This window comes from Poecilia mexicana, unplaced genomic scaffold, assembly GCF_051168715.1.
Source record: "Poecilia mexicana isolate PSO_F unplaced genomic scaffold, ASM5116871v1 scaffold_20, whole genome shotgun sequence".
Taxonomy (NCBI): Eukaryota; Metazoa; Chordata; class Actinopteri; order Cyprinodontiformes; family Poeciliidae; genus Poecilia; species Poecilia mexicana.
This window is the reverse complement of record NW_028263389.1, coordinates 15,890,222-15,915,337: the sequence shown is the minus strand read 5'-3', so window position 1 is coordinate 15,915,337 and position 25,116 is coordinate 15,890,222. Positions and strand designations below refer to the sequence as shown.

Sequence of the window (25,116 nt, the reverse complement as noted above, 5' to 3'; positions counted from 1 at the left end):
GCCTGGAAACATGTTGAGCAATGAAAACAGACAAGATGGAAGCATCTGTCAGTGTGTGTTGGCTGTCTGGGCTCAGAGCCGGAGCCCCAGAGCTACGGCGACGTCCCTCTCATGTCTATGTTGATGTTAACTAAACTAAAGCATGTGAAGTTCCCCTGGTTCTTCTTAAGACATCAGGATGTCATGTCTAATGTCAAACAAACAAAAACAGCAACAAAAAGGAAACATCTTAGCAACATGCGTAACAGTGTTTATTTTTGAAGCTAATGGATTTTAATGTATGTTATAAATATTTGAATTATGTCTGTCTGTAAATATTTCATGTGGTTTTTTTTTCAACTTTAAACATTAGTCTGGGCCTGATGCACTATTTCACTTTTTATCGGCTGTTTGATGTTGATGTGATGAAAGTTTTAAAGGTGCGTGACGGCGCAGCGTCACCTAAACATTACAGGTTATCAGCAGAGCGCATTAAAAAGAGACAGGGAATCAGAATTACAGCTGGAAAAGACACGTTGCACACGCTTTCACTGGTAACTTTAAGTATAAATATTAAAGCATTCTTTCTGCACTGTAAGGAAAATTACTTTTCTATTTAGTTCTGGAATTTTTTTGAAGCCACGCGGCCCAATTATTCCGACCTGACAGTCAGATGTGGCTTATTTGGCTTCTTCATGCAAAACGTTAGTGAAGCAGAAAAACAGGACGAATGAAACACAGATTTTATGATTGCCTCATGAATACATAATGCCCCGTTTATGGCTAAACTGTAGTCACAGCGGCAGTAAAATATGAGAATCTTATTAACAGATCGTTGCCGTCAAGCTCCCTCATGTTCAGGCAGAGGAAACAGCGATGTGCCTTAGTAATTATTAAATGCTTTAAGTGCTTCTGGTAATACTTGTGTATGTATTTTGCATAAGTAACACCAGGCTGTCAGTGGCTGAGAGGGAACGGAGAGCAGGAACGGTGAGGAGAGCCATGTTGGTCAATTGTGTGTTTAATATCTTAATAATGTCTGTTAGAAGACAGATTAAAGAGGCGAGCGCACCTGACAGCTCACTGACGCTGCACTGCATCGTTTGACAGAATCAGGACAGAAGAATTAGAAATAAAACCAAAGCTTTTTTGTTCAGTTTTTTGTCTTCTTTTTTTTTTTTTTACGTTTGTTCTTACCTGCAGATGGCGGACTGGCTGTATGCCGGCCCCTCGGCCGCGCTGAGCGCCTGGCCCACCTGGGTCTGCGTCAGGCCCAGAGACAGCCGGCGGATTTTGAATGCTTTGGCGAACTCGCGGATCTCCTCCAGGTTGACCCCGTCCACCTCACTGGGGGCAGTCTGCGGGTCTGCAACACAAACGCACCCATCTCATTTTATTAGCCCTCTGCTCCTCTGTCGCTTATCTTACTTTCCGGAGTGAATGAGGCGAACGCGCCGCCGTGTGCGATCATGATGGTCTCTAAACAACCTTAAAAAATAGTCTTGCTCTGGGTCAGAACTTGTTATTTCTCTTTGCTGTAAACCTCATACATCTGAGGGATGTTTTGAAGAGTGGATTCATGTGAGGCGTGAATACAGGCTTTCATAGCTTTAAAGTGTAAATCTTGCATGCTACAGTATAGCAGAGCATATGGACATAAACACACAACAGTTGTTGCTTCTTCTCAATAGAAAGAATGTGCTAAACTACAGACCTCTACGAATACATGTTTATTCTAAAGTCAACTCTCTCAGACTCACGTTAAAGACTGTAAAGATGTTATTACTTCAGTATGACCTGAAGTTAAAATGGTTCAAAATGGCTCAAACACAAACACAAAAAAATACACCAAAGAAATAAACGCAGGTCTGTAAACTTTCACTGAAGCATTTTAAAATAATTTCCCTGCTAATAAAAAGTGATTTCACATTGTACATCAATGTCAGGTGCCCTGGCATCCTGCTTACCAAAGCAAAGTTTGTGCCTCTGAATAATTCATCCTGGTCATTATCAATGAATTATTAAAGGACTCCTCCAAGCGTATTTAAGCAAAAATCTATGAGGCTGCCATCTCGTTGTGCCTCATAAGTGACGTGCAGCGTATGCGATGCAGCTCCAGACGTGTGAACGCCACGAGGATGAGGGGCGACGGCAGACTCTGAGCACTCACGGCTTCTTCGGGTCCCATCATCTCCACTGTGATGAGCATTTCTTCATCATTCCCAGTGGAGGCTATTTACTTAGTAGATTGAAAGACTAATGGAAGCCGTTCTCCTGTGGTCCAGCCTCTGGATCCACATTATTCGTCAGATATTAGGTCACGGCTCAAGCACGACTTAAGGATTTGAACCGAGCTCATTTATACTGCTGTGATAAATCTTTGACTAAGGTTTTGCAGAATAGTCTAAAAAAGGTTTTTAAGTTAAACAAAAAAAAGAAACCCCCAAAACAATATAGAGACAATAAAAAAAAACATAAGCCATGAGATTCTTTGGTGTAAGCCTGTCATGATAACAAATGTTGCTAGATAATAAATAGATAATGCTAGATAATGGCATAATAATGGAAGTTCAGCCTCTCAAACACCAATAAACTTTAATTTTGTAAAAAACACTCCACATTGGAACTAGAAGATATAAACAAAAATCAATGAAAACCAATAAATGAAACTTAAATAAAAGCCACACACAACCAAAACCACCGAATGCACTTTGAGTAATCAAAATGATTGGAAAAGAGCTATATAAGTTCAGTCCAATTTTACCATTAAAATGTAATTGCAAGGACTTGTTGACGGTGCTACAACAGGCATTTAGAGTTAATTTTCATTTCGGATGCAGATACCAAATTTTAAAAAAATATTCTAAACTGATCTGGACAGTTTATAACATTGATCTGTTACAAGAAGATCAAGGATGACATTACTTAGGATCTGGACTTGAATTCCTGAATAATTTCAGATAATTCAACATTGAAAAGTTTTTGCTTTGGTGGATGTTGGAGAGGCCACTTACAGCCAATGTATTCAGCAAAACCAAAATAAATCCTGGTCAAAATGTGTTTCAGTTTCAGCCTTTCTTCATGCAGAGAAGAGAAATCTGTGGATAAGTTAAAACTGGATATAAGACAGGTAATAGTGTTAGTCGATCACAGCAGGAATCATCAGGTGACTTTCTCGAGAATAACATGAGCCAAGGATGAAAAAACCCCAACAATATCCCCTGCATTTTGTTTATGATTTAGTTTTTCCTGTTAGCATACATTCTTTGCTTTTCAATTCATTTCAGGAATGTTGTCTGTAGAAAGTACACATTTCATTTTCTCCAGCTCTGACAGTCAGAGGATTTTACTTTGAACATGTTTGCTGTAAACGATACTGAGAGGAAGTGATGCGGCTCATATTCAACGTGAAGCATTAATCCTGTTTACTGGAAAAGAAAAACTGGCTGGTAAAGATTTGTGCAGACCAAAATGGTTTATAAGATGTTTTCCGGGGCACCAGTAAACATAAACTAAACACAACGTCCACAACAAGTTGATCAATGGCGACTTTTTTTTTTTTTTTTATTAAATTCAGTGGAACTATGGCGGCCTTTGAAATGAGTTTACATGGAGTTTAGGAGAATCGACTCTGACAAATAACATTTATCTGAATAAAACCGAGTTTTTAAAGGCAGTAGCTGCCTGCTGACAGGCTGAGCCCCAGTGATTTATAAGCCCCTGCCAAAGGCCAACGCATCAGGAGAATGAAACTTATGTTCATCGTACATAACAAACGCCACTTTGGATAGTTTAATAAACCATAGAAATGACAGTCAACAGGAAGAAATAAAGCAATCATTCAAAAGCTGTCTGCACAGAGCGTCTATAACGTTAGATCACCTTCAAGGATTTAGAGGGATTACAAACATTGTCATTTTACATTATATTTATGTTTTGTTCTGAATACAGTCTTTTTAGATTTGGGGGACCATCTCACTCCCTTACAAGTGGATTGAATTATTATTTTTCATATTTCACAATGCTGGGAAAATGACAAGTAAATCACCTCATCAGCAATAAATGAGCTCTTATTTTAAGATATCTCTATTGTCAGAGCAACAAATTCTTAAGTCCTGTCTGCAATGATGGCAACTAGGAAATTTAGGTAAGGAAATTTAAAATAAATGTACTCAATTTGAAAATATTATTTTCATCCAGATAGTTTTCAATTAAAGCAAACTGAGTGAAGAAAAATAAACATTGTAAAGCTTAAGGTACAAAGTAGCTTTAAAGGAACACCGAATAGCTAATACTGCCATCTACTGGTGAAGTAGGGGAGTGAGACATTAAAAATCGTGTTCACTTGACTGAGCAACATAAGGCTTAAAAAAATAAAACTTCAAACATTTAAACTTAGTTGATAAAAAACAGCACTATTAAGTCAAAACTTTAATAGAGCCAAGGTCAAGACTTAAAAACTGATGTTCACAGACGCTCCCTATCCAATCTGAGCTTGAGTACTGACCCATAGGACTAACTAAAAATGCACTCCACACTTTTCAGATTTTTATTTGTCAAAGTTTCACTGCCAGTGATCTACTTTTTTGTTGTTTTAACACCAAAAATTCAGATAAAACTTACTCACGGTTACAGTATAAACATATTTTGCCACAAACATTTAGTTTAAAGTACTGATGATGTAACTATGGTGAGCTGGTGTTAAAAACCTTGCTTCTCTGCGAGTTGCGTTGGACACTTACTGCTGACCAGCTGCCCCACGCTGAGAGCCGAGGAAGATGAGGAGGTGGAGGAGGAGGAAGAGGCCTGGTGCAGAGGACTCTGTCTGTGGGGCATGTGGAGCAGGTTGGCTTGAGACGACGCAGGGCCCGTCTGACCCTGCTGAGCCTGAGGCAGCTGGACACACAAACACAACGTGATGTGTCGGCAGCTTGTGGTGCAGATAAACATTACTCCTGTTAACGATCATCGTCGTAATAACAATTTACAATAATAATGCCATTATGGAGCTAAATTAGCCACTTAGATGGTGAATATAATGAGCGTTACCCTGTACTTGATGATGATGATGATGAATGTAGTTCTGCTGGGTTATTGCTGTGAGTATTTATATCTGTGTTGTGCTTTTTAATCACTTTTCTCTACAGAGAAAAGCCATTTGAAGAAATAGGAAAAGAAGCACTTGACAATTAATCTTGTTTGTTTCTCATCAGACTTGTGGTGACGCCTGTAACAGGAGCCTGAATGTGGGTAGAAAACGTCTGGACGCAGCAATCCTCGTATGAAACATAATTCATGAAATGCCAGCTATGTGCACTGATGGCAAAAACTGATGTATTTTCATGTTTTATGCACATTTGAGTTGCTTTTACAAGATCAAGACGGCATGTCTTTACTTTAGAAGCAAAAAAAAGAAAAAAAAGAAAAGAAAAATCTGTCTAAACCATAAACTGGGCTGGTTTCTCTTCTCCTCTTTTGCCATTAATTATTTTCTCTGTGGCATGTGTTTGTTTGGATGGTGGTGGTGGTGGAGGGGTGTCAGCAGCGATGCACACACTGTCAGGACTGTTGACAGGCTCGGAGAATTATCTAGCTTCACTGGAAATATTCTAGACTGTAGGCTCTGACAACCGTAAATTATGCCCGTGGAACAATGTGTACACGTCGGCTTTGAAGTGCAGACACGAGCATAAACATTATTACAAATGCATTAATTCATTCAAGAGTATGATCCGCCGTTTCGGGTGCCACAATTAGGTGTCCATCTTCAGAAAGAGTTCATCCATTCTGCACTGCAGAGGCCTTCAATGTGAACCTTTACCCTGTAATTCTGCTCTGACATCTTCATTATCAAGTCAATAACATTTCTAGCATCCATGCATCAGCGGGCGTGCATCTTATGCAGCATATAGATTGAAAAGTTGGGAGGGGAAGGTCTTCAAAAGCACAAAACTGCAAGTGCTTCATGCAGCCTGCATAAAACAATAAAAAAATAGTTGTTTGGGTCAAAGAGGACAAAACCAGGAGGTTTTAGAGTATTTCTGAGGGAGAAGAGAGATGGAAAACATAGGCAGGAAGGTTTGAGCTTTAACTGAGGTGATGAAAAGTGTTTTTACCCTTTAGTTTTTTTTTTTGGGGGGGGAAGTCTGCAGAGTTTTATAAGTTTCAGTGAGACTCCACAAATATTTTACTGACAAATATGCACAGACACAAGTTGAAAAAGGCAAGCACGCTTTTTTTTTCCACCAAAAAACATTTTTATAGGTGAAATGATGCAAATAAGAGCGTAAGTAAAGAATACAATTCCCTGCAAAATGGTTATTTTCACATTTTATTACATTAAAACCACAAACTTCGCCAAATAGCACATAATTCTGATACGCTGTTTTCAAAATCTCTCCAAATAAAAATCTAATTTGTGATTAGAGCTCAACTTCCCCTCCAATTTTAAAATGTCACTGAAGGAATCCACTGTAAAAAATATTGTGGACTTCTTTTACTTTGTTGATGTTATTTTATTTTTTGTTTTTTTCAAACTTTTACAGCTTCCTGTCCCCTGTTTGAAGAAAAACTTTCTGCTCAGCTTTATTTTAGTGACACCACAATCTATTTGGTTGTTGGAATTATGCATGTCAACTAATTGTTTAGACAATTTTTATGTGGAAAAAACACTGGCTAAATTGTAAAATAAAATCTAAATGGAGAAAGAAGATTTGGGAAAAAAACGTTGGAATAGATTAGAGTGAACAATGAATAACAAAACAATTTATTTACCCAAACACAACACACGTGTCTGCAAAAACTATTTAGTTGATTTGTTTGATACAGTGGCTTAGGACAGCCTAATTTTTATTGGCTCGTGATTAGCCTGTTTAGCTTAGCGTAGCTCAACTGCATGCAACTCTATTTTTGGTGCTATTCAACTTACTTATCAACTTAAAGTCAGAATTACTGAACAAATTGCAAACAACTGTTTATCTCATTTTCTCCTTTATGAAGAGTTTTTTTTGTGCAATTAAAATTTACATGTAAATGTTAATATGTAATCTCCAGTTTTTTTGTTTTTTTTTAAATAAACTTGAAACAATCACCAAAAAATGTATTGATGGCACAACAAAATGAGAATTTCTATCATCTACTGACTGTGGACAAAATGCTAATCTATGCACAATGTGACATGAACAAAATGACTGAGAACTCTGGTAGGATATCTTCTAGTTTCTAGAGTAAATATCTTAGTACATTGAAATAATATTAAACTAACTTTTCAGCAAGATTTGGGAGCTTGTTTATAATTCCTTAATATTGATGAAGACACATTAGTTCTACTGGCAGAATATGTCACTAATAACTAATACTTTTTCATCAATATTAAGGAATTATTGACTTAAAACAAGCTCTTAACTTTCTAAAAATTACATGGAAGTTAGTCTTGTCTTATTTCAAGTGTATTAAGATGTTTGAAGTTGAAACTACACAAAAAAATACTTTGTAAGACTTTGTGTTTTTGCAGTGTATGAAATGAATGAATGAATGAAAGTTTTTGCAAGGAACAGCACTTTTAAAATCAGGCCAGAATCATGAATAAACAAAAAACTCCACTAGGTGTTGCTCATTCCACAGTTTTAAAGCCGGTCCTTGATCAGTTTTGGGAGTTTAGGAGCGTAACTGGCTACTCTGCAGGCGAGCCGCCTTCACATGTGTGTTAGCGTGTTCCTACAGGAGTGTGTATGTTACCTGCTGTCCGGGCTTGATTGGTGACAGCGTGATTCCCTGGGTGTTGATGACAGGCAGGATCTGATTGCCGATCACCGTGGCGATGATCTGGCCTTGAGCGTTGGTCAGAAGCTGAGGCGTAATTGGCTGTACCTGCAGTGCTGGGTTGCCACCCCCTGATTGGCTGGAGGGCCCTGCAGAGTTGGGCATCAGTGGGATTGTTCCAATTATCTACAAAGGGGGGCAGAGCGGAGACAAAATCAGCTGGGTGGTTTTAAAAAAAACAGAAAGATCAGAGAGGCTAAACGCTACTGGAGGTATCAAAGAAAATGATTTTTTTTTTAAATCAGAAATGAGTCGGACATTTAAAGCATTTAATGAGGCTAATCAGAGCACATTGGTTCAGAGCAGTGGGACTCGGAGAGAGAAAGATGCAGAAGTGTCCGCTGATCATCTGTCACTGATGTGGTTTTACAGGCTGGAGCAAGTGAAGCCAAAGCAGACTGCTGGGAGCGCACCGCAAAGGTCAGCGCTGAATACCTGTGTGTGTGATGGTGCACACCACTGACTGTATTATCCATCTCCAGGCTGACATCAGCAAGGATGTGTGTGTTTGAGAGTGTGTGTGTGTGTGTTGAAGTGTCTGTCTGTTTCTGGAGTGAGGCTGCTGAGAAACACAGACCCCCGTTTTCGCCCAGGAACAAGTGCAAAGAAACAATAAGAGGGAGAGAAGAAGAGAGAGACAGGACCTCGTGTCTCTAATCCAACTCTCAGGGTCCCAGGGGTACTTGAGCCCCCTCCCCGCCCGACGCTCTCCTCTCCTCTCTTCAGTGGCTGTAATCAGGAAGGGCAGATCAAAGGGGGTGGCAGAGTGTCACTGCAACGTTTTAGCTCTCAGAGCTGCCAGAGTGTAGCCGGGAGTGGCGCTTTAGGGGGGACTTAGCGCCTCTTCACTATGATGAAGGTTAATGTCATCTGGGGACTGGTTCTGGGCAGCGGCCGTCACCCGGGCCCCCCTGCTGGCAGCGCTCCTCCACCACGCCTCATTACGCCAGAGAGCTGCTCCACACGGACGAGGCGCCGTCGTTTTAAATTCTGTTGTTTGGAAACAAGGCGAAAGCTGCTTGTGCTAAAAAATTGCAAAGTCTTGGACTCGTTCTCTTTCAGTTCAAGGCTCTCTGCCAGCACACAGAGTCTGGCCCCTCTCCACCTCCTCTTCCTCCTCTCGTGTCTTTGACATAATAGGGAGGGATCTGCGCAAGAAAGGTGGGCCGATGATGTGTAATTCATCCCTGCCACGGCTCATTTGCTTATGTTGCTTCGCATTAGGGAACAGATAATTTATCTCTCTCTCTCCCTCTTTCTGCTCCGGCTTTACAAACTCCCTGTAATGCGCTCCTGCCACTTAGCATATTTTATTGCCCCGCCTGACGCCCGTGTCTCCGGAGTCCCACTGATCCCACTTTGCAATGCCACTGTGGCACAGAACTTGTTCCGCTCAATTATTCATCATCATTGGACTAAGTGGTTGTTCTATAAGCATAATAAAGGAGCGGGAACCTGACAGCTCTGTGCTCGTCCCAAACGCGCCGAGGCCCCTACATCTGAATATCCACACGGATGTTTTATGGCGGCGTCACCCTGCTCCAGTTAGGTTGGATTTCTAAGAGGAGGGACCTGTCAGAGTTTGTTAGGAAGGCGGTCTTCAGCTCATTGTTTCTGCAAGTTAAGACTTTTAAAGACATTTGTGGATTAAATTTTATAGTTTTGTGAATTTTTTAAAATAGCTTTATGACTTTCTTACATAATGGCTTACTTTTCACTTAATTTTGAGACTAGTGGTGCGCCATATGAAATGTTTCTCATGATATTTTGTTGCACTATTGATAACTAACTGCGTGTCATAGCAATTATAACCCCACCAACACAAGTAATGCTCTTGAAAAATATTCCCATTTGTCATATGCTTCTTCTTTTTAGATTTATGTTTTATTGCTATCTTTCTCATTGTATAAATAATCACCACTGGTTTGTAACACAACCATCTTACATCAAATGTTTGCTGCAGACGATAAAAACTTGTCGTTGTTGCCTGAGTTTTAATGCAGTTTTCCAACAAAGCCTCCAAATTGGGTCAAACCTTTAGCAAAATGATTTCGAAAATATTAGCATACAAAAGCCTTGTACTTCAAGTAAAAGATGGAATTACTAAAATGTAAAAGAAATCAACAGTTTGAAAATACCCGTAAGCAAAAAAGCACAGTTGTATTGTTTAAAATGATACATTATGATGTGAACAAAAACATTTAAACACTGTAATGTCTCATGTTTTATGCTGCCAAAACTAATCTACTAAATGATATAAACTTTGTTTTGTCAGAATGAATACTTCAAGTATATCTGAGGATTAAGATGCTCTTTTGTTTTCTCAGACAAGCTGAAAAAATTAGAAAGATGTTAGATTCATCAGTGATTATAGTACGTTTGAGATTTCTACTCTCCTTGACAAGCATAAAATATGTTTGCTTAGAGCTGCAGGACTTGAGACAGATTATTTTTATACAAAAAAGAAATGAAAGGATTTTTTATCGCCCACCTGAATAAAGTGCAAAGGGACGGGGGAAAGGGCAGCACGAGGGGTAGGATGAACAGCTCACCCTAACCCACCAAGCGATATTATGCTAAGAGGCCATTTCTCTCTTTTACATGTTCTTATTCTAAATCTGAAGTACACTTTGGCAACCAGCAGGAAACTCTCTTCAGGGAATTTGATAAAGGCATGGAGTAATTTCCATCTCCAAACACCTGATTGTGGGTTTCTTATGCAGCAATTTCCTCACACAACTATTTCATAAATAAGCAGCCTCCAGGACCTCTCTCTCATTCTTTGCTAAGTAAATCTCCTTACTTATCGTCTGTGTTTTTGCCTGTTTTTTCACTTCCTGTGTTTGCCTCGGCTCCGGCTCATAGGATGGCATGTGTGAGAGACGTGCCTCTCTCCATCCAGCAGAACTCATTAAGATTATGCTGCTCTTGTTTCCAGAGAAATGTCATCTCATCTCTCCAGCCGGGGCAATCTGTGTCTTTAGCCATGGTCGCCAGGCAATATCTCTGCCCATTTTCTCTCCTCCACTGTTCATGCGGTGAATTGGGACCCAAGAGGGGAAAAAATATTTGGAAAGTCAACACACAAGTTCTCACTGCCATTTTAAGCTTAGGTCTGCTCTCAAATTCTGAGCAAATTAAAAAATAAAACAGCTGCCTCTCAGGAATGCATCGAAGAGGGAGTGCTTCCTGATTCTTACTCTCCTTTTGGTAATTTTAGATGGTTAAAAATCTAAAATGTGAATTATTTTTTTTTAAATAAAAACCTTGAGAACCTGAGCTGCACTTGTTTTATTCAGAACATGGCCATGGAGAGCATTTTAATTACAACAGTGTGGTCAAATTCTCATAATTTTACATACTTTGTCGAATTTCCATTTCACATTGTTAGCCAAATTTTTTTTACAGTGAAAGACAGAAATTCATTTTGAATTTACCGACGATGTTTCTGTAGTGATCAGTGTTTAAGATGCAAAAATATCAAAAACTTCCAGAGGATGGATGGATGGATGAATGGATAGATGGACAGATGGATGAATGGAAAGATTGATGAATAGATGGTTGAATGAATGAATGAATGAATGAATGAATGAATGAGGGCAGGTAGATGGATGGACAGATGGGTGGATGGATGGATAGATAGATGAATGGATAGATGGACAGATGGATGAATGGAAAGATTGATGAATAGATGGTTGAATGAATGAATGAATGAATGAATGAATGAATGAATGAATGAATGAATGAATGAATGAATGAATGAATGAGGACAGGTAGATGGATGGACAGATGGGTGGATGGATGGATAGATAGATGAATGGATGGATGGATGGTTGGATGGATGGATGGATGGATGGATGGATGGATGGTTGGATGGATGGATGGATGCATAACTGGATGCATGGATGGATGAATGGAAAGATTGATGAATGGATGGATGGATGGATGGATGGATGGATGGATGGATGGATGGAAAGATTGATGAATGAATGAATGGATGGATGGATGGAAAGATTGATGAATGGATGGATGGATGGATGGATGGATGGATGGATGGATGGATGGATGGATGGATGGATGGATGGAGCTGAATATTTTGTGTTTTACTGAAAAATGTCCAACCTAAGAAAATTAGTTTGCCAAATTTATTTCAATTTTGAATTGCAGTTGGGGAACACAAAAACAGACCGAGGACCACAAATGGCCCCCGGGCCAAATGTTGGACACCCCTAGCTTAGAAATAACTTCAATTAAATGTCTGTGTGGAGACTTGCAAGTTAATGTTCACAAACTCTCACCAGGGGATGAAAACAGTAATCAGTTAACTTGTAAACAACCTAGAGATTGATGTCTGCAGCAGGATAAAAAAGGTCAACATCTGTTCATCGGTTACAGTTGATCTAACGGCTGGAGGCTCCAGATCGCCTTGTGTTGGAGTTCAACTTCACCTGTTGTGTGAGTCAATCTGTGAGTGTGTTGCTTTCAACATTAGTAGAATTAACTGCCCCAAACCTGACTACAGGTCGCAGAGCATGAACAAGAGAAGATATTCATGCACAAAGCTGAGACATGGAGGGTTAAAGTTGTTTCACCTGGTTTTGCTCAGTTTAGAGAGGAAATAGCCTTCAGTGTCTCTTCTGCAAATACAGAATTAATTGCATGCAAAACCTGAAGGAAAAGAAAGATTTTACATTGCAAAGAAGAGGGAAAAAAATTGTGATTTGTAAAAAAGAAAAAAGTATCTTTAGAGTGAGAGTGACTTAATAATTGTGGCTTTTATCTGCAGTCTTAATCACTGTTGTAGAGGCTGCGAGGATAAAAGAGCCTCATTGATTTTCCTTGGAGAATAAAAAAAAAAAAAAACTCGAGCCAATATAATTAAGGTTTAAAAACTAAACTCCAAAGGCCCATCAGTCTTGACACTTTTCAAGGTTCTCAAAGCTCTTGCTTATGAAAAGGCCTTTTGACAGCACAGTAGAGGAAATTAAGTGAACAAAGACGACACACCATGGTTCAGATTCAAGGAAAAGTGATTGTTTACACGTGGAGCGCAAGGATGAGAGAGATGGCCCCATGAATTGTAATCAAACTACACCTTGAATGAATAGAAAAAGACCCCGAAAGAATGTACAAACCTTAATGTGCCTTATGTGAGTTGTGTATAGTGTCCTGCATTCAGGGGAAGGGAGGGACAGGACCTTCTGATAGGGGAGTGGATATTTCAGAGTCCTCGGTCTGAATAATGCAGTGGAATAATGAGGTGGGGAGCAAAGGCTGTACCCCAGGGCTTTGACCATCTCTGTGACCTGATTATGTCAGGAAGTGTCAGCCACCAAGACGCTACAAAAGCACAGAGCATGCCGTCAAGTCCATATCCTCAGTGATCTGTTCCCAGCGCTCCAGGCACCTTGTGAGCCAGAGAAGTCCATACTGTCTCATTAGCCATGTTTAGGATCAAGCTCTCCTTCTCGGACAATACTTCCCTACAAGGTCAAACCAGTGAACGCAGCCCCGAAAGGTCTGATTTAAAAACAATCAGCTTACATGTTTTTTTGTCACTCTAAAACGTCTCAAGCTGGATTAGTGTCGTTTTGTTTTTGCAAAGTCGACATGATGAGGACAGTGCAAGTGTAACACAATAAAGCAGCGGTTATTATAAATAACAGAAAGTGGCATAAAAGGGCACAATGTCCACACAGTCCCGCTTTAATGTGAGCACTGTGCACCTGAGATAAGATGATTCATTAGATAGAGCCGAACAATGACAAGCATCATCGTTCAAGCCTCTGGCTACTGATGGAACAATTTTGCAGCCACCCTTAAATATGACAAGGTCAGCGTTTTACTCCGACAGGCGCATGCGGTTAAGAGAGGGAAGGGTTTGTTTATTCCCAAAATGCTTAATATATGGAGAGGTGGCAGCCGGACTGTGGACAAACAGCTTCAAGGCAGCACAGAGACTCGCCGCGAGAAATCAATGAGGAAAGATCAGGAATACAGTACGGATGGCTCATGTTGAGCTGGACGGTAATAAAGTGCTTTAACTGTTTTATTTAAGAAGTATTTACATTTCCTTGTAAAACTGAACTTTTTCACGTTACAAAAAATATTTTATTGGGATTTTAAGCGACATTCTAACGCAAAGGAAGGAAAAAGATACATGACTTTATTGTATTTTTTTTTTACAAATAAAAGTGTGAAAGGTCAGCTTGTATTTGTATTCAAGTCATTTTACCTGGACATCAATCCAACTGTGCATTATTTGGTACCTAGAAGTCAGATGTATATAAGGAACACTAATCATTTCCTCCTGGATTCTGAATTTTTCTTGTAATTGTTTTTTTCTTTACAATAAAAATCACTGATTTTTTGGTGCTACTTTTATTTTTTTTCCCCTCATTGAAGCCCTTCCAAAATCTACATATAGAAAAAAAACTGATAAGAAAAGAAAGAAACTGACAGACTGGTCAGACAAAGATTTTTATTTTTAAAGAATTTAGGCAGATTCATTTTTGATTACCATATTGATCACAGCTTGAATTTGAGAAATACTGCCATCTGCAGGTGGGAGTTAGCATCACTTGAACCCAATGTTTTTCACTATTTTTGCGGAAAATTTTCAATGAACTCAAAACTATGCTTTAGAGCAAAAAGAAAAAGTGAGGATTTGTGCATTTTATTGTGAATTTTGACAATTACAAAATTGTGAAACATATAAAGGAATTGACAAGTTTTTAAAAAAAAAACAAAACAATAAAAACCAAGAAAATGTAACTGACAGGCCAGGCTTCAAAGAGAAAAGCAGCCAAGAGGCCTGTGCTAACTCTGGAAGAGCTACAGATGTTCACAACTCAGGAGTCAAGGCTAGATTTAAGAAATTTATCTTTTGTATAAGAAAATTATTTGGGTGAATTTTGTTCAAAATGCTTCGCCAAGTTTAATAAATTAGATGAAACTGATTTGGGTGCAGCAAAGTTGGCTTTTCAGTAAAAGTGTCTGGATAAACATGGTTCTACTTATTATAAAATCTTGGTTATTTATCATCTTTGAATTGCATTTGGGAATCACACAAAACCAGCCCTAAGGCTACAAAAAGTCCCTGTGCTGCACTTTGGACACCCTGGCTTAAAAGCAACTTCAATAAAAATTCAACATTTTTCATCCGCTTTGCAATTACTCACTTCTTTAAATGACTCATTTCAATAAAAGACCAATAAAATACAACAAGGCTTTGGATTTTTTTAATTAAAAAATGTGCAGAAGTTCAGGGGCATATTTTTGCACGACTCTATAATCATTGTGTATTACACTTACCTGTCCTTGTGCGTTTGTGACAAGCTGCCCGGTGGCTCCTTGCAGGTTTGACAGGGTGTTGCCGAACACCTGAGAGCCAGCGATGGACCCCATGGCAGCTGCTGCCGCCACCGCTGCCTGGCTAGCCAGGGGGTTCAGCTGCAGAGGGCAAAAACATCATTTATCAGAAAAACATCTGCTCTTTTTTATCACATATTTAGACTACAATACAAGTTCCCGAGGAGGTTAGCAAACCAGCTTCATACTTCTGTTTTGCTGCCCAGGACAGAATAAGCGAACTGCTACAAGGTCCAGCAGAGAGGGCCACGCAGTTTATCAAATGTTTCCCAGAGGTTGGTGCTCCTGGACCCAGTGGGAGGCTCCAGGGTAGGGAGGAGCAGTGAAAACTGGAGGGAGGCTGTGAATAAGTGGCCATTTTACCACTCTAAGTGCTTTCTCTGGCCTCTGGGGCTCCCCACGGGCCGAGTCTAGTCCTTCGACACGCAGCAATGGCCCACCCGCTTGCTGCTCTCACAATAGAGCCAGGCAGCAAGGCTATGCATCACTGTATCGTCTGTCGCTTCAATAAACTTCGACTAAGAAATCCTCCTACTTCATAAGACTCTAACAGAGTGATACTGTTGAGGCAGAGGAAGGTTAAAATGACCATCTGCACATTGCTGTAATGGACTCATCTGGTTTGGCCTGTGGTGGCGGAAAGAGACTTCTTGCATTGAGAAGAGGCTGTAGAGCCCGCCACATTGCTCAGATTGCCCATATAAATCAAGCTAACCACTTATTAGGGGGCTGAAAATGCACTGCTGATTTGGTTGTACCGCAGTGGAGCGAAGCCTTATTAGGCTGAGTAAGTAGATCAAAGACTGAGAAGAGAAAGCAGACCTCCCGATTACTCAATAGAATAAAGAAAACCACTGCTTTCCGGCTTGCTGCTCGTACTGGTTGCCTACTTAACTTAACTGGGATGACTGAAAAGTCCAAACATGGTTCCAGCTTTTCCAAACTCTCTGCATTCTGCTGAGAAATCAGCTTTCTTCAAAGATACAGATGCCATTTTTTTTTTTTATTTTATCCCACCACCATATATTATTACACTTTCTGAAATCAAATGATGAAAAAATGCCACAGAGCGATCAATACTTTTTCATTGACAGTAAAGGTTAAGCACATTAAGAATGACACTGCATTTGTCTTATGAAATCATATTTCATGTTGGTGGCCTCAAATTGGCCGTGATTGATATTGCCTCCTCTCGTCTGAAAGTCATCCAGTTTTTCCTCAATAATCGCAAGATTGTCTTTTATGTGTTTCAGTGGACGCCCTTCGGGAACCAAGAACATCTCGAATGTTGAGAAAAAAAACCCTCAAATCTGAGTCATTCTGTTTTCTGTGCAGAAAGTAAAACTATGGTAAACTGTTAATAACTCATCTTACTGGGGTTCAAAAGCAGAAACACCAGACATTGATGTTCAAAGCAAAGCTCCAAGTTTATCACAGATAATTTTTTCCCACTGAACTGAAACCACACAAAAAATCACAAGCTAAATTATGAAGTTGCATCAAAACTAACACATTGATATTATTTGGTGCTTAAACTATTAAAACAGTCAGCTCTAAGTAATTTTAGGGATATAATGTATTTATTAATTTCAGCTACCTGCAGGCGGTTCTGGTCCCTAACAACCACAAATTCTGTACTGCAACATCCAAAACGTCTATGGTTAGTGTGGTAATGCATAAACAATTCGTGTGACACCTGGTCTTATTTTAATGCACTTTAAAGTTACCTGATTTTTAGAATATACGTGGTATTGATTATGGTAAAGCATTGAACTCCTACACTGTAATCATGACAGCATCTCCTCATTTAAATTCTGAATTGACTGAAACAGATAAATATCCTTTTCCTACAGAGCAACATGCTGAGAAGCTTTCCAAGGAGTGATCACATGAAACTCAGTATTTTCTCCTCTTTTCTAAACATAAATTAAAACTGCTGGTTAGCGACTAAAGGAGCTATGTTGGTGAGAACACTGGACTGTAAATGTTGTGACAGAGGAAGGAAAGCCAACACGCTCAGTTAGGCAGAGTTAAACAGAGGCCACATATCAACACACTGATAATGTGATCTGCTCAGGCGAGCACAGCCAGAGTCCCCCTGAAAATCTGCTTTTCTCTGTGTCATTACATGAGTGATAGGTTGTTGGAAAAGCCTTCAGATTGATTTGAAATATTATCATCACGTTTCATTCAATGATAGCCCTTCCAGGTGCTCTGTTATTCTGGTAAATCTTGGTGAAAAGAGAGCAGGATTCGTTGCTTCATCTCTGGCGCAGCGTAATATGGACGGCGGTTAGGAGGAGAGCCAGGAATAAGGAGAGGCAAGGCTGTGCTCAACACCTAAACAGGTGATTTTCCACCACGGTGACTCCTCTCAACGCCTCGGCAGGAGGCACAAAATGACAGAGTTGGGCTTGTATTTGTTCTGATTGCATGTGTTGGAGGAGATAAACAGCGATCTTCCAGTTTGTGGAGCCTGCATGTTAACGATTGTGTTTCTTTTCATTCACTGTGAAAAGGCCGTGAAGAGGATTTTTGGCTGTTCAGACCTCTCTGGACAATTCCTGTTAAGATCACAGACAATTGCAGAATACATCGATGACATTTTGTCCTTTTGTGTAAAGAAATAGAGGCTGGACTGAAAAATTGGCTAGAAACTTAAATGAGGTTAATTTTAGTTTGATCGGTGGGTCAAAGACTCATAAATCTGATTGTCGGATTAGTCAATATACCTTAATAATAACTAGTGGCTGCACCAACAGAAACATGCTTCAGTGTGGAAGTGATTCCTGAGGGAAGAAAAAATTGTTTCAGTTACAGTGAGGTGTTTAAAATGTGGTTAGTGGAAGCACAGAGATGAAATAAGTTAACTGAAAGAAAGCTAGATTTCAGGTTTTTCTATGTATCCCGATATATTCAAGATATGTGAGAGAACAAGATTTCCAGCAGATAACGAGAAGGCTCTACAGAGACTTGTACTAGAGAGTACAACTTTGAGTGCAACTAAGTTGTATCGATCAACCAATATTGATTAGAAGATCAGTTCCACAACTGATTTTTAATTAAAATCGATTGTGAAACATGCTAGGTTTGGAAATTCTTCAGGATTTAGGAAATCCTGCTAACAGTCACAAGAGTATTTCTTATAATGCTAGCCACATTAACTGCAGTAATCACTATTAAAAGCGCTAAACTTTAAATTCTGTTACAATTTTCTTTTAAAATAATAAAGATGTATCTAGATATAATCTGCAAGACCCTGTCTGACAGTTCACTCAGCGTGATTGCCTCTGCTCCTGACATCAATAGTTATTGAACAATAAGGCAAGAAAAAAAACTTGCCATATTTATATGAAAATATAAGAGCAGTCCTGCTCTTATATACACATGTAAACTTTGGCAATGCAAACCAGCATGTTTTTGGATGGAACTGGACATCTTTGGTTTCCGAGGAATGTAAAATGTATAGACTTTAATCATTAAAACTGTGTCAAACTAGACCCAACACATCAAATTAACAGGCAGTACCACTCTTGTTGCTCCTTAGGAGGAATGTCCTTCATCTGGAACAACATGGAAGCTTTCCCAAACCCATCCCGGCCCACCATCCCTGTCTCCTCCCTGCTCTTTCCCACTCCAGAGTGAATGTAATCAGCTGTGACATGAGAAAACACGTTCTCTGTCTGTCAGAACTCTGCTAGTCCTCTGCTGACAGTCCTCTACTGACTCTCCTTCTCTAAACCCCCCGATCCCCTCCACTCCACCCAGCACACACACACACACACACACACACACCCCTAACCGCCTTCCTCTCCTCACGTCCGCTGTGCTTATGAACATCAAAATGCCATTAGGCCCTCCAAAACACCTCTGGTCCCCTGGTTGGCGGGGCTTCACACTGAAGTTGTGCACTCCGAACCCCGCGAGCTCTGACTATTGCTCACCGGTGGGCCTCAGCTCCGGCCGCTGTGAGAAAATAAAACCCAAAAAGAGCCATTCTGGAGGAAAAACACAGAGAAGTGAAAGACAGATGGAACAACTGGGGCAGATAACACCCGGCAGAATACAATAACGCTGCGTCGGGCGACAGTTGGAGGTTGTAATTGCTTAAGGCAGCGGAGAGGGATGTGGTGTGGAAGTGGAGGGGGCTGAGCTGGCATGTCGGGTGTTATTGGAGTGATGTCATATGAAAACTCCAGAATGACAGCTAGTTAACAGAGGGAGGTTTGGCTAATCAAATAAAATGCATTAACTCCAGGAAATGGCCGTGGCGGTCAGTCTCAGAAATGGCCGTGTCTAATGAGGTAAAATGCAAATGAAGGAGGAGAGGAGTCGTGAAAACGTTTAAACTAACTATAAAGGGATGATGGAGTGCAGGACAGTGGTCGTCAATCTCCCCACTCATTACCTTCATGCGAAATTAACCGGAGCTTTAATCATTACATAAAATCAGCTCCGGCCCATTTGTTGATAATTGTAAAGGAACACTGGTTCAGAGTGAGTCCTTTGTCATCAATCACATCCTGCAGCACATTTCCTATGGTTAGGGAACATTGCAGGTAAAAATATGAAACATACCACACTATTCTCCTACTGGGGAATGATCTATAATGTTTAGCTGTTTCCAGATGTATTAAATCTGAAACTACTTGGTGATTAAGTATCCACAGGAAAGTGCTGACCATTTCAGCCTCATGAAGTGACATATCTGGTGCAGTTATTTCTGTACTACATTGGCGCTGGGTTGGAAATCATGGCAGGAACCACTGTAGCAGTAAATTTACTACTGCTCCGGCTATGATTATAAAGTAGCTACAAGGCTATGTTTATAGTCACAGTGAGAAAATGAGTCTTGAGATCACACTGTGGTTAAAATATGAGGTGTATTAACATTTTTCAGCCTTTGTGCCCAGTATGTCTTCTTTCAACCAGGCTGATTACATTCCATTTCTTTTGATTTGGGTGGAAATGGCGTCCCTTCTCACTCTGCTGCTGTTTGACATATAAATATAGCATTTGAATGACTTTAATATCCTTCTAATCAATGTCCAGTGATCTTTTGATGTCCTCAATTCAATATAGGAAGGGTCATCCATGCCGCAGCTTTATAAACACAATAAAGGTAAATGATTACTCCCCTCTGTGGTGTCCAAAAATATAGCCAGTAATGAAGAGAAATGGTGGAGTTTGAGGAGGAGGCCTGTCATGTGTCATTGGCCGACTCTAAGCTCGAAGATTAATCACGAGAGAGGGGCTCTGTGGCTAAGATGTGGTCACCCTTGATCGATAAATCCACCACACTCTCTTCCCTCCTCCTGTGGTTCTCTGCTTCACTGTCTCTCTCTTTATCTCCAAAAATACACCTCAAGCTAAATCAGCATAATGCCATGTACAGTGAAAAGTTTTCACACACACACCTCATGGTAATGAAAGTCGTACTATTTTTGTCTTTTAGTGATGTATGTTAACTTTTTTTCCCCCCGAAGTGGAACAATTTTAAAACAGCTTCAGAGATTTTGAAAAAGTATGTGCACACATTCCCACTTTCATTGAGTTAAACGTTCCTTAGTTGTACCTCAAGCACGCTCTTTTTAACAAACTTCTGGTTTTAATTCTGGCTGGGTATTTGGCAAAACTTAAATTTAACAGAAAGGATTCTTTTCGTAAGTCTGTAGCTTCCCACAAAAACAAACCAAACGCCTTCTGGCCACAATAACCAAAGGAGTCAAAGTGACAATTTCAAACATCAAGTCTGCATAATGTATCGCAAATATACCGTCATCAAAACATCACAAAGGAGTGTTTGGACTGCAATGATTGTTGGCGAATATATTTTACGTGTTATGAACTTGCATTTTCATGATAATGTAGTATTTAGCCACGTAGACAGAATCTCAAAACAGCAGATTTTCATACTGGACACCAATGAAAAAGAAAGAACATAAGACACATAGTGACGTTGCCATCGCAATATTTACTAATATAATCGTAGGACTTTTTAATATCATGAAGCACCTAACAACTTTCAAACACAGATAAAATTTATACTCGTAGCATTCACAAAACAAGGTAGAAGAAGTGCAGGTTAAATGTCAATAAAATGTTAGGAGAGCAGCATAACTTGAGGTACTATTCAAGTAATTGTTTTAACATTGCAAGGTAAGAAAAATATTGCAGTTAGGTATTCCAAAATTGTGCAGCACTAATTAGAGCTCTGCACAATTTTGTGCAGAGCTCAAGCAGAGCTCAAGCATGGTGGTGGCAGTATTATAGTGTCTGAGTGAAACTGGTGCATTGAAATCAGCAGCAAGATGTTTTTAAACTGGACCTGTTTTTAACTATCAGCAGAAAATCATCATAATTAACATTACGGCTTCAAAACATCAGTCTGTGTGTAATTATTTAATTAATTTGTTTCACTTTTTCAATTCAGTTACTGAGATGGATGAACTTTTCAATATTCTAACATGATTATCATGTCTTTAATTTTGACATTGTGTGGATTACAGAAAAAGCACAATAAGTTCAAACGTGTGTGCCCAGTTCTAGTCAATATTATTGTCAATCCACCAAGAAAAACAAATGATGCAAATAAATCATTGAAAGCTCAAGATAAAGATAACTCTGCATTTTATTACTTCCCAATTTGAGGCATGCAGTTTAAGAAAACATTCATCCTATATTCTATTTGAGTCTCTTGACCCCGTATTTCATACAGGGAATGAGGGAAATAAAATCAATAATCAGATATTAACAAGACAGAAATAGGAAAATGCTGTGAACAAAATAAAACAGCTTTGGTCGAGTTCTTAAATCAAATAGCCCTCTGTAGATTGCAGGAATATATACCAAATCCAACCTCAGTTTAGCCCAGCTAAGACACAACGAAGAAGAAATTCTGATAATATCCTCCAGAGACCACAAATGGGACTTTTGACTTGGTCTACGAGGAGGGCATAATGTAACAACATTGCATTAAAAGGGTCTTTTTACAGCGTGGCGGTGCAGCGCGGCTGTATTCCTTGTGTGAGCCCGGTGCTCTGTTTGCGGTCACTAATGGGCATCAGAAATTACAGGCAGTGGAATCGCGCCCCGCGGGGGGACTGGCCTCCTCAGCGGAGCGGAGCACTTAGATGGTGTCTGAAAGGCTGCTGGAGGAGAAAGGGGGGAACTCAATGTCACAGCCCTGCCTCATAATTAAAGAAACCCTATTCCTTATCCACTGTTAGGTGAGCCCTGGCTCGGTGCTTCATCTGAGGGCTCCCATGTGGGCGTCTAATGCGAGTTGCCCCCGGTGTGCATGTGGGCTGATCGGGGGAGCTTTGCCTTTCTGCTGGGTGTCGGAGCTGGAAGCCCTCTGCCCATTTCCAGAGTAATGGAGCCAGGTCTGTAAGAATCGCAGACCTCAGAAAGTGAAGGAAGTATCAACTGTGTGATGACTGAAAGCCCAACAAACCCAGAAAAGCCACAAAGTAAGTGGAAGGTGCAAAGTAGGAGCCATTTTAAAAGTGAAAGTGCCTTCAGAGTTGCCACAACGATGAAATATGATAAATTTAAGTTTCTTCTTATTTAGAAATTCAAGGTTCATCGTTGCTTCTTAAGTCTGTAGATTTTCTCCCTGCCTAATCCCTCATTTGAAGTAAATAAAAGTAGTAGAGCTGTCATGGTCAGGTTGTTTTCCTCATCTAGCTCCCATGCTTTATAATTATTCATATGAAATGCGGTGCTGTTGATGGGCAACAGTCTTATTTTCTGCTTCAGTCAACAGTGCACATTTGTATTTCTAAATTGTGCAGCGCTTGTTATGTAAGGCAATTTTCTGCCTTCTTAAGAGCCAGATCTGCTGTGCATTAATAAGAGTTGAGCTGAGGGGTCCTGTTCATGCTCTACACCACACAGCCACAGCAAAACGCAGCTGCTTTTACTCAGATATACATGCATACATATATATCCATATATATTCAAAATTTATGAGAAATGTCTGGATTTAAAACAGGTGTTAATCTGGATAATACTTAGCATGTTTGGATGTCTTTATTTCTGCTTCAGCTTTTCCAAGTCCTAACAAATCAAATTCATCTCCCCCCCCCCAAAATTTAAACAATTTTTATTTACTTTTTCATTTTAGGACTCCTTCATGCTTTGATAACAAAATAAACTTTTCCAAACTACAATTTTTTCTAAAGTATAAATGCTAACCGTGTGATGGACTGGTGACCTGTTCAGGGCGCCAACGCCCTGCGTTTTTTATTTTTTACAACTACAGATGTTTCACACCAGACGGACAGGACTCCTCCCGCCCAAGCAGCTTAAGTGACTCCATTTCCGCTGACATGCCGCAGTGTGAGCCGCAGCGTCCACATTTGAGCATATCATTTTAATTTCAATTTAATATCCAGCAGAACAATCAGCGGCCGTTTCGCTAAACTACATGAACACTGCGTTGAGCTGGAAAATCAATGAATCGACGCGTGGGGCTCATTTACCGCACGTGCTATTACAATGGAAGAAACACCCACCACCCATAAAAAAAGACATTTGGAGCAAATTGGAGACGGGATATATTAACGGTAAGCAGCAGGAAACAAAAGTAGCAGAGATGGATCTGAGATTTGAGGAGGGAACAAGGGGAAAGAGGGGTTGAGGGCGGGGCAGGAAGATGGCAAAGAGGTGAGGAAAAGATAGAGAGTGCACACTGCCAGGCCTCTGAAAGGCTGTTGTAGTTGGCAGCAGCTGACCTTGGTGACGATGGCTTTTCACCAGAGGCTTCTAATGAAGGCTGATTGCCGGGGAATAGTGAGGGAGCCACGGGAAGGAGAGGACAGAGAGGGAGGGGGGAGCGGGAAGAGGGCTGGGAGAAAGAAAAGGATGGAGGAGAGACTCAGGTAATTGCAGCACTTGTGGGTTGAGGCCCCGCGGTACTGTGATGTCGGGGTGCAGTGGGGAAGAAGAGAGATGTCTGTGGACACTTTGGTGGTAAATTGTGGAGCACGGGGATAGGAGGCAGGCCCCTAGGCTGTAATTACCCCTATGAGTGTGCGGATTGAGAGTGGACAGGCCTGGTGTGGCGCTCTGACAGCGATCAAGGAGACAACTGTGAGGAGGAGAGGGACAGACGGCAGGAGTCTGACAGACGAGGAAGACAGGACGCCTCCACCTCCGCCTGGCCCCCAGAAAACCAGCCAGGCAGACACTGGACCGAGGTCAGAGGCTATTAGTGAACACACAACATGCTGGTGACAAGACAACTATGACAAGAACAGCACAGCTCAGGGTTCCTCCACATTTTTCATTACACATCTCCACATCATTTCTGACTGAAATGTCTATTTTTTCCTGCATTCTTTTTAAAGAAAATCCTGGACATTTGGGCTTGATGATAAACTTTGAGCCTTCCTGAAAAGCACATGAGCTTTATAATCTGTAAGTTCTCTAACTAAATAATGAAAAACCCAATGCTGCAATTGGCTTCATGTTTTCAGGGTGGTATGGGGTGACTGCTGCAGCATCTGGACCAACTTACATCAGCTCTATTTTAAGATCTTTAACTCCCAAGACTTGTACATTAAGAAACTGAACCCATGATTTTCAAACCAGGCTGCCTTCACTGGTATTCAGAAGAAAATCTGCATGAACAATTTTCATACAGATTTGGCTGGATGAAAAATAATTAAAAGATTATTAATTAATTATTAAAAAAGCATCATCAGATGATTTTATCTATTAGAAAATGGAAGAAACAAAATCATTCAACAAAAAATCAAGGATTTTTGCAAATGTAACTTTACTTTTTCCACACTTATCCATGCCTGGAAAACGATAAAAGCAAATTCCAGACTTTTCCAGACAACCTAAGAGTTCTGAGTGGAAGAGCACATAATGTAATGTGATGAAAAAATAAACTAATTAGATTAGAGAGGGATTCTGGGGCTCCACAGGATGGCG

General features: G+C 40.2%; 1 protein-coding gene across 1 annotated transcript in view; it reads right to left on the bottom strand.

Moving 5' to 3' along the window:
- Positions 1–25,116, bottom strand: part of pou6f2 (POU class 6 homeobox 2) — a 97,390-nt gene that overhangs the window by 8,636 nt on the left and 63,638 nt on the right. Inside the window, exons 8-11 of the mRNA XM_014984101.2 lie at positions 15,115–15,252; positions 7,717–7,926; positions 4,722–4,875; positions 1,177–1,345 (exon numbers count right to left, since the gene is read on the bottom strand). Of these exons, the coding sequence (XP_014839587.2) occupies positions 1,177–1,345; positions 4,722–4,875; positions 7,717–7,926; positions 15,115–15,252 (671 nt within the window). The remainder of the gene's footprint in view (positions 1–1,176; positions 1,346–4,721; positions 4,876–7,716; positions 7,927–15,114; positions 15,253–25,116) is intronic.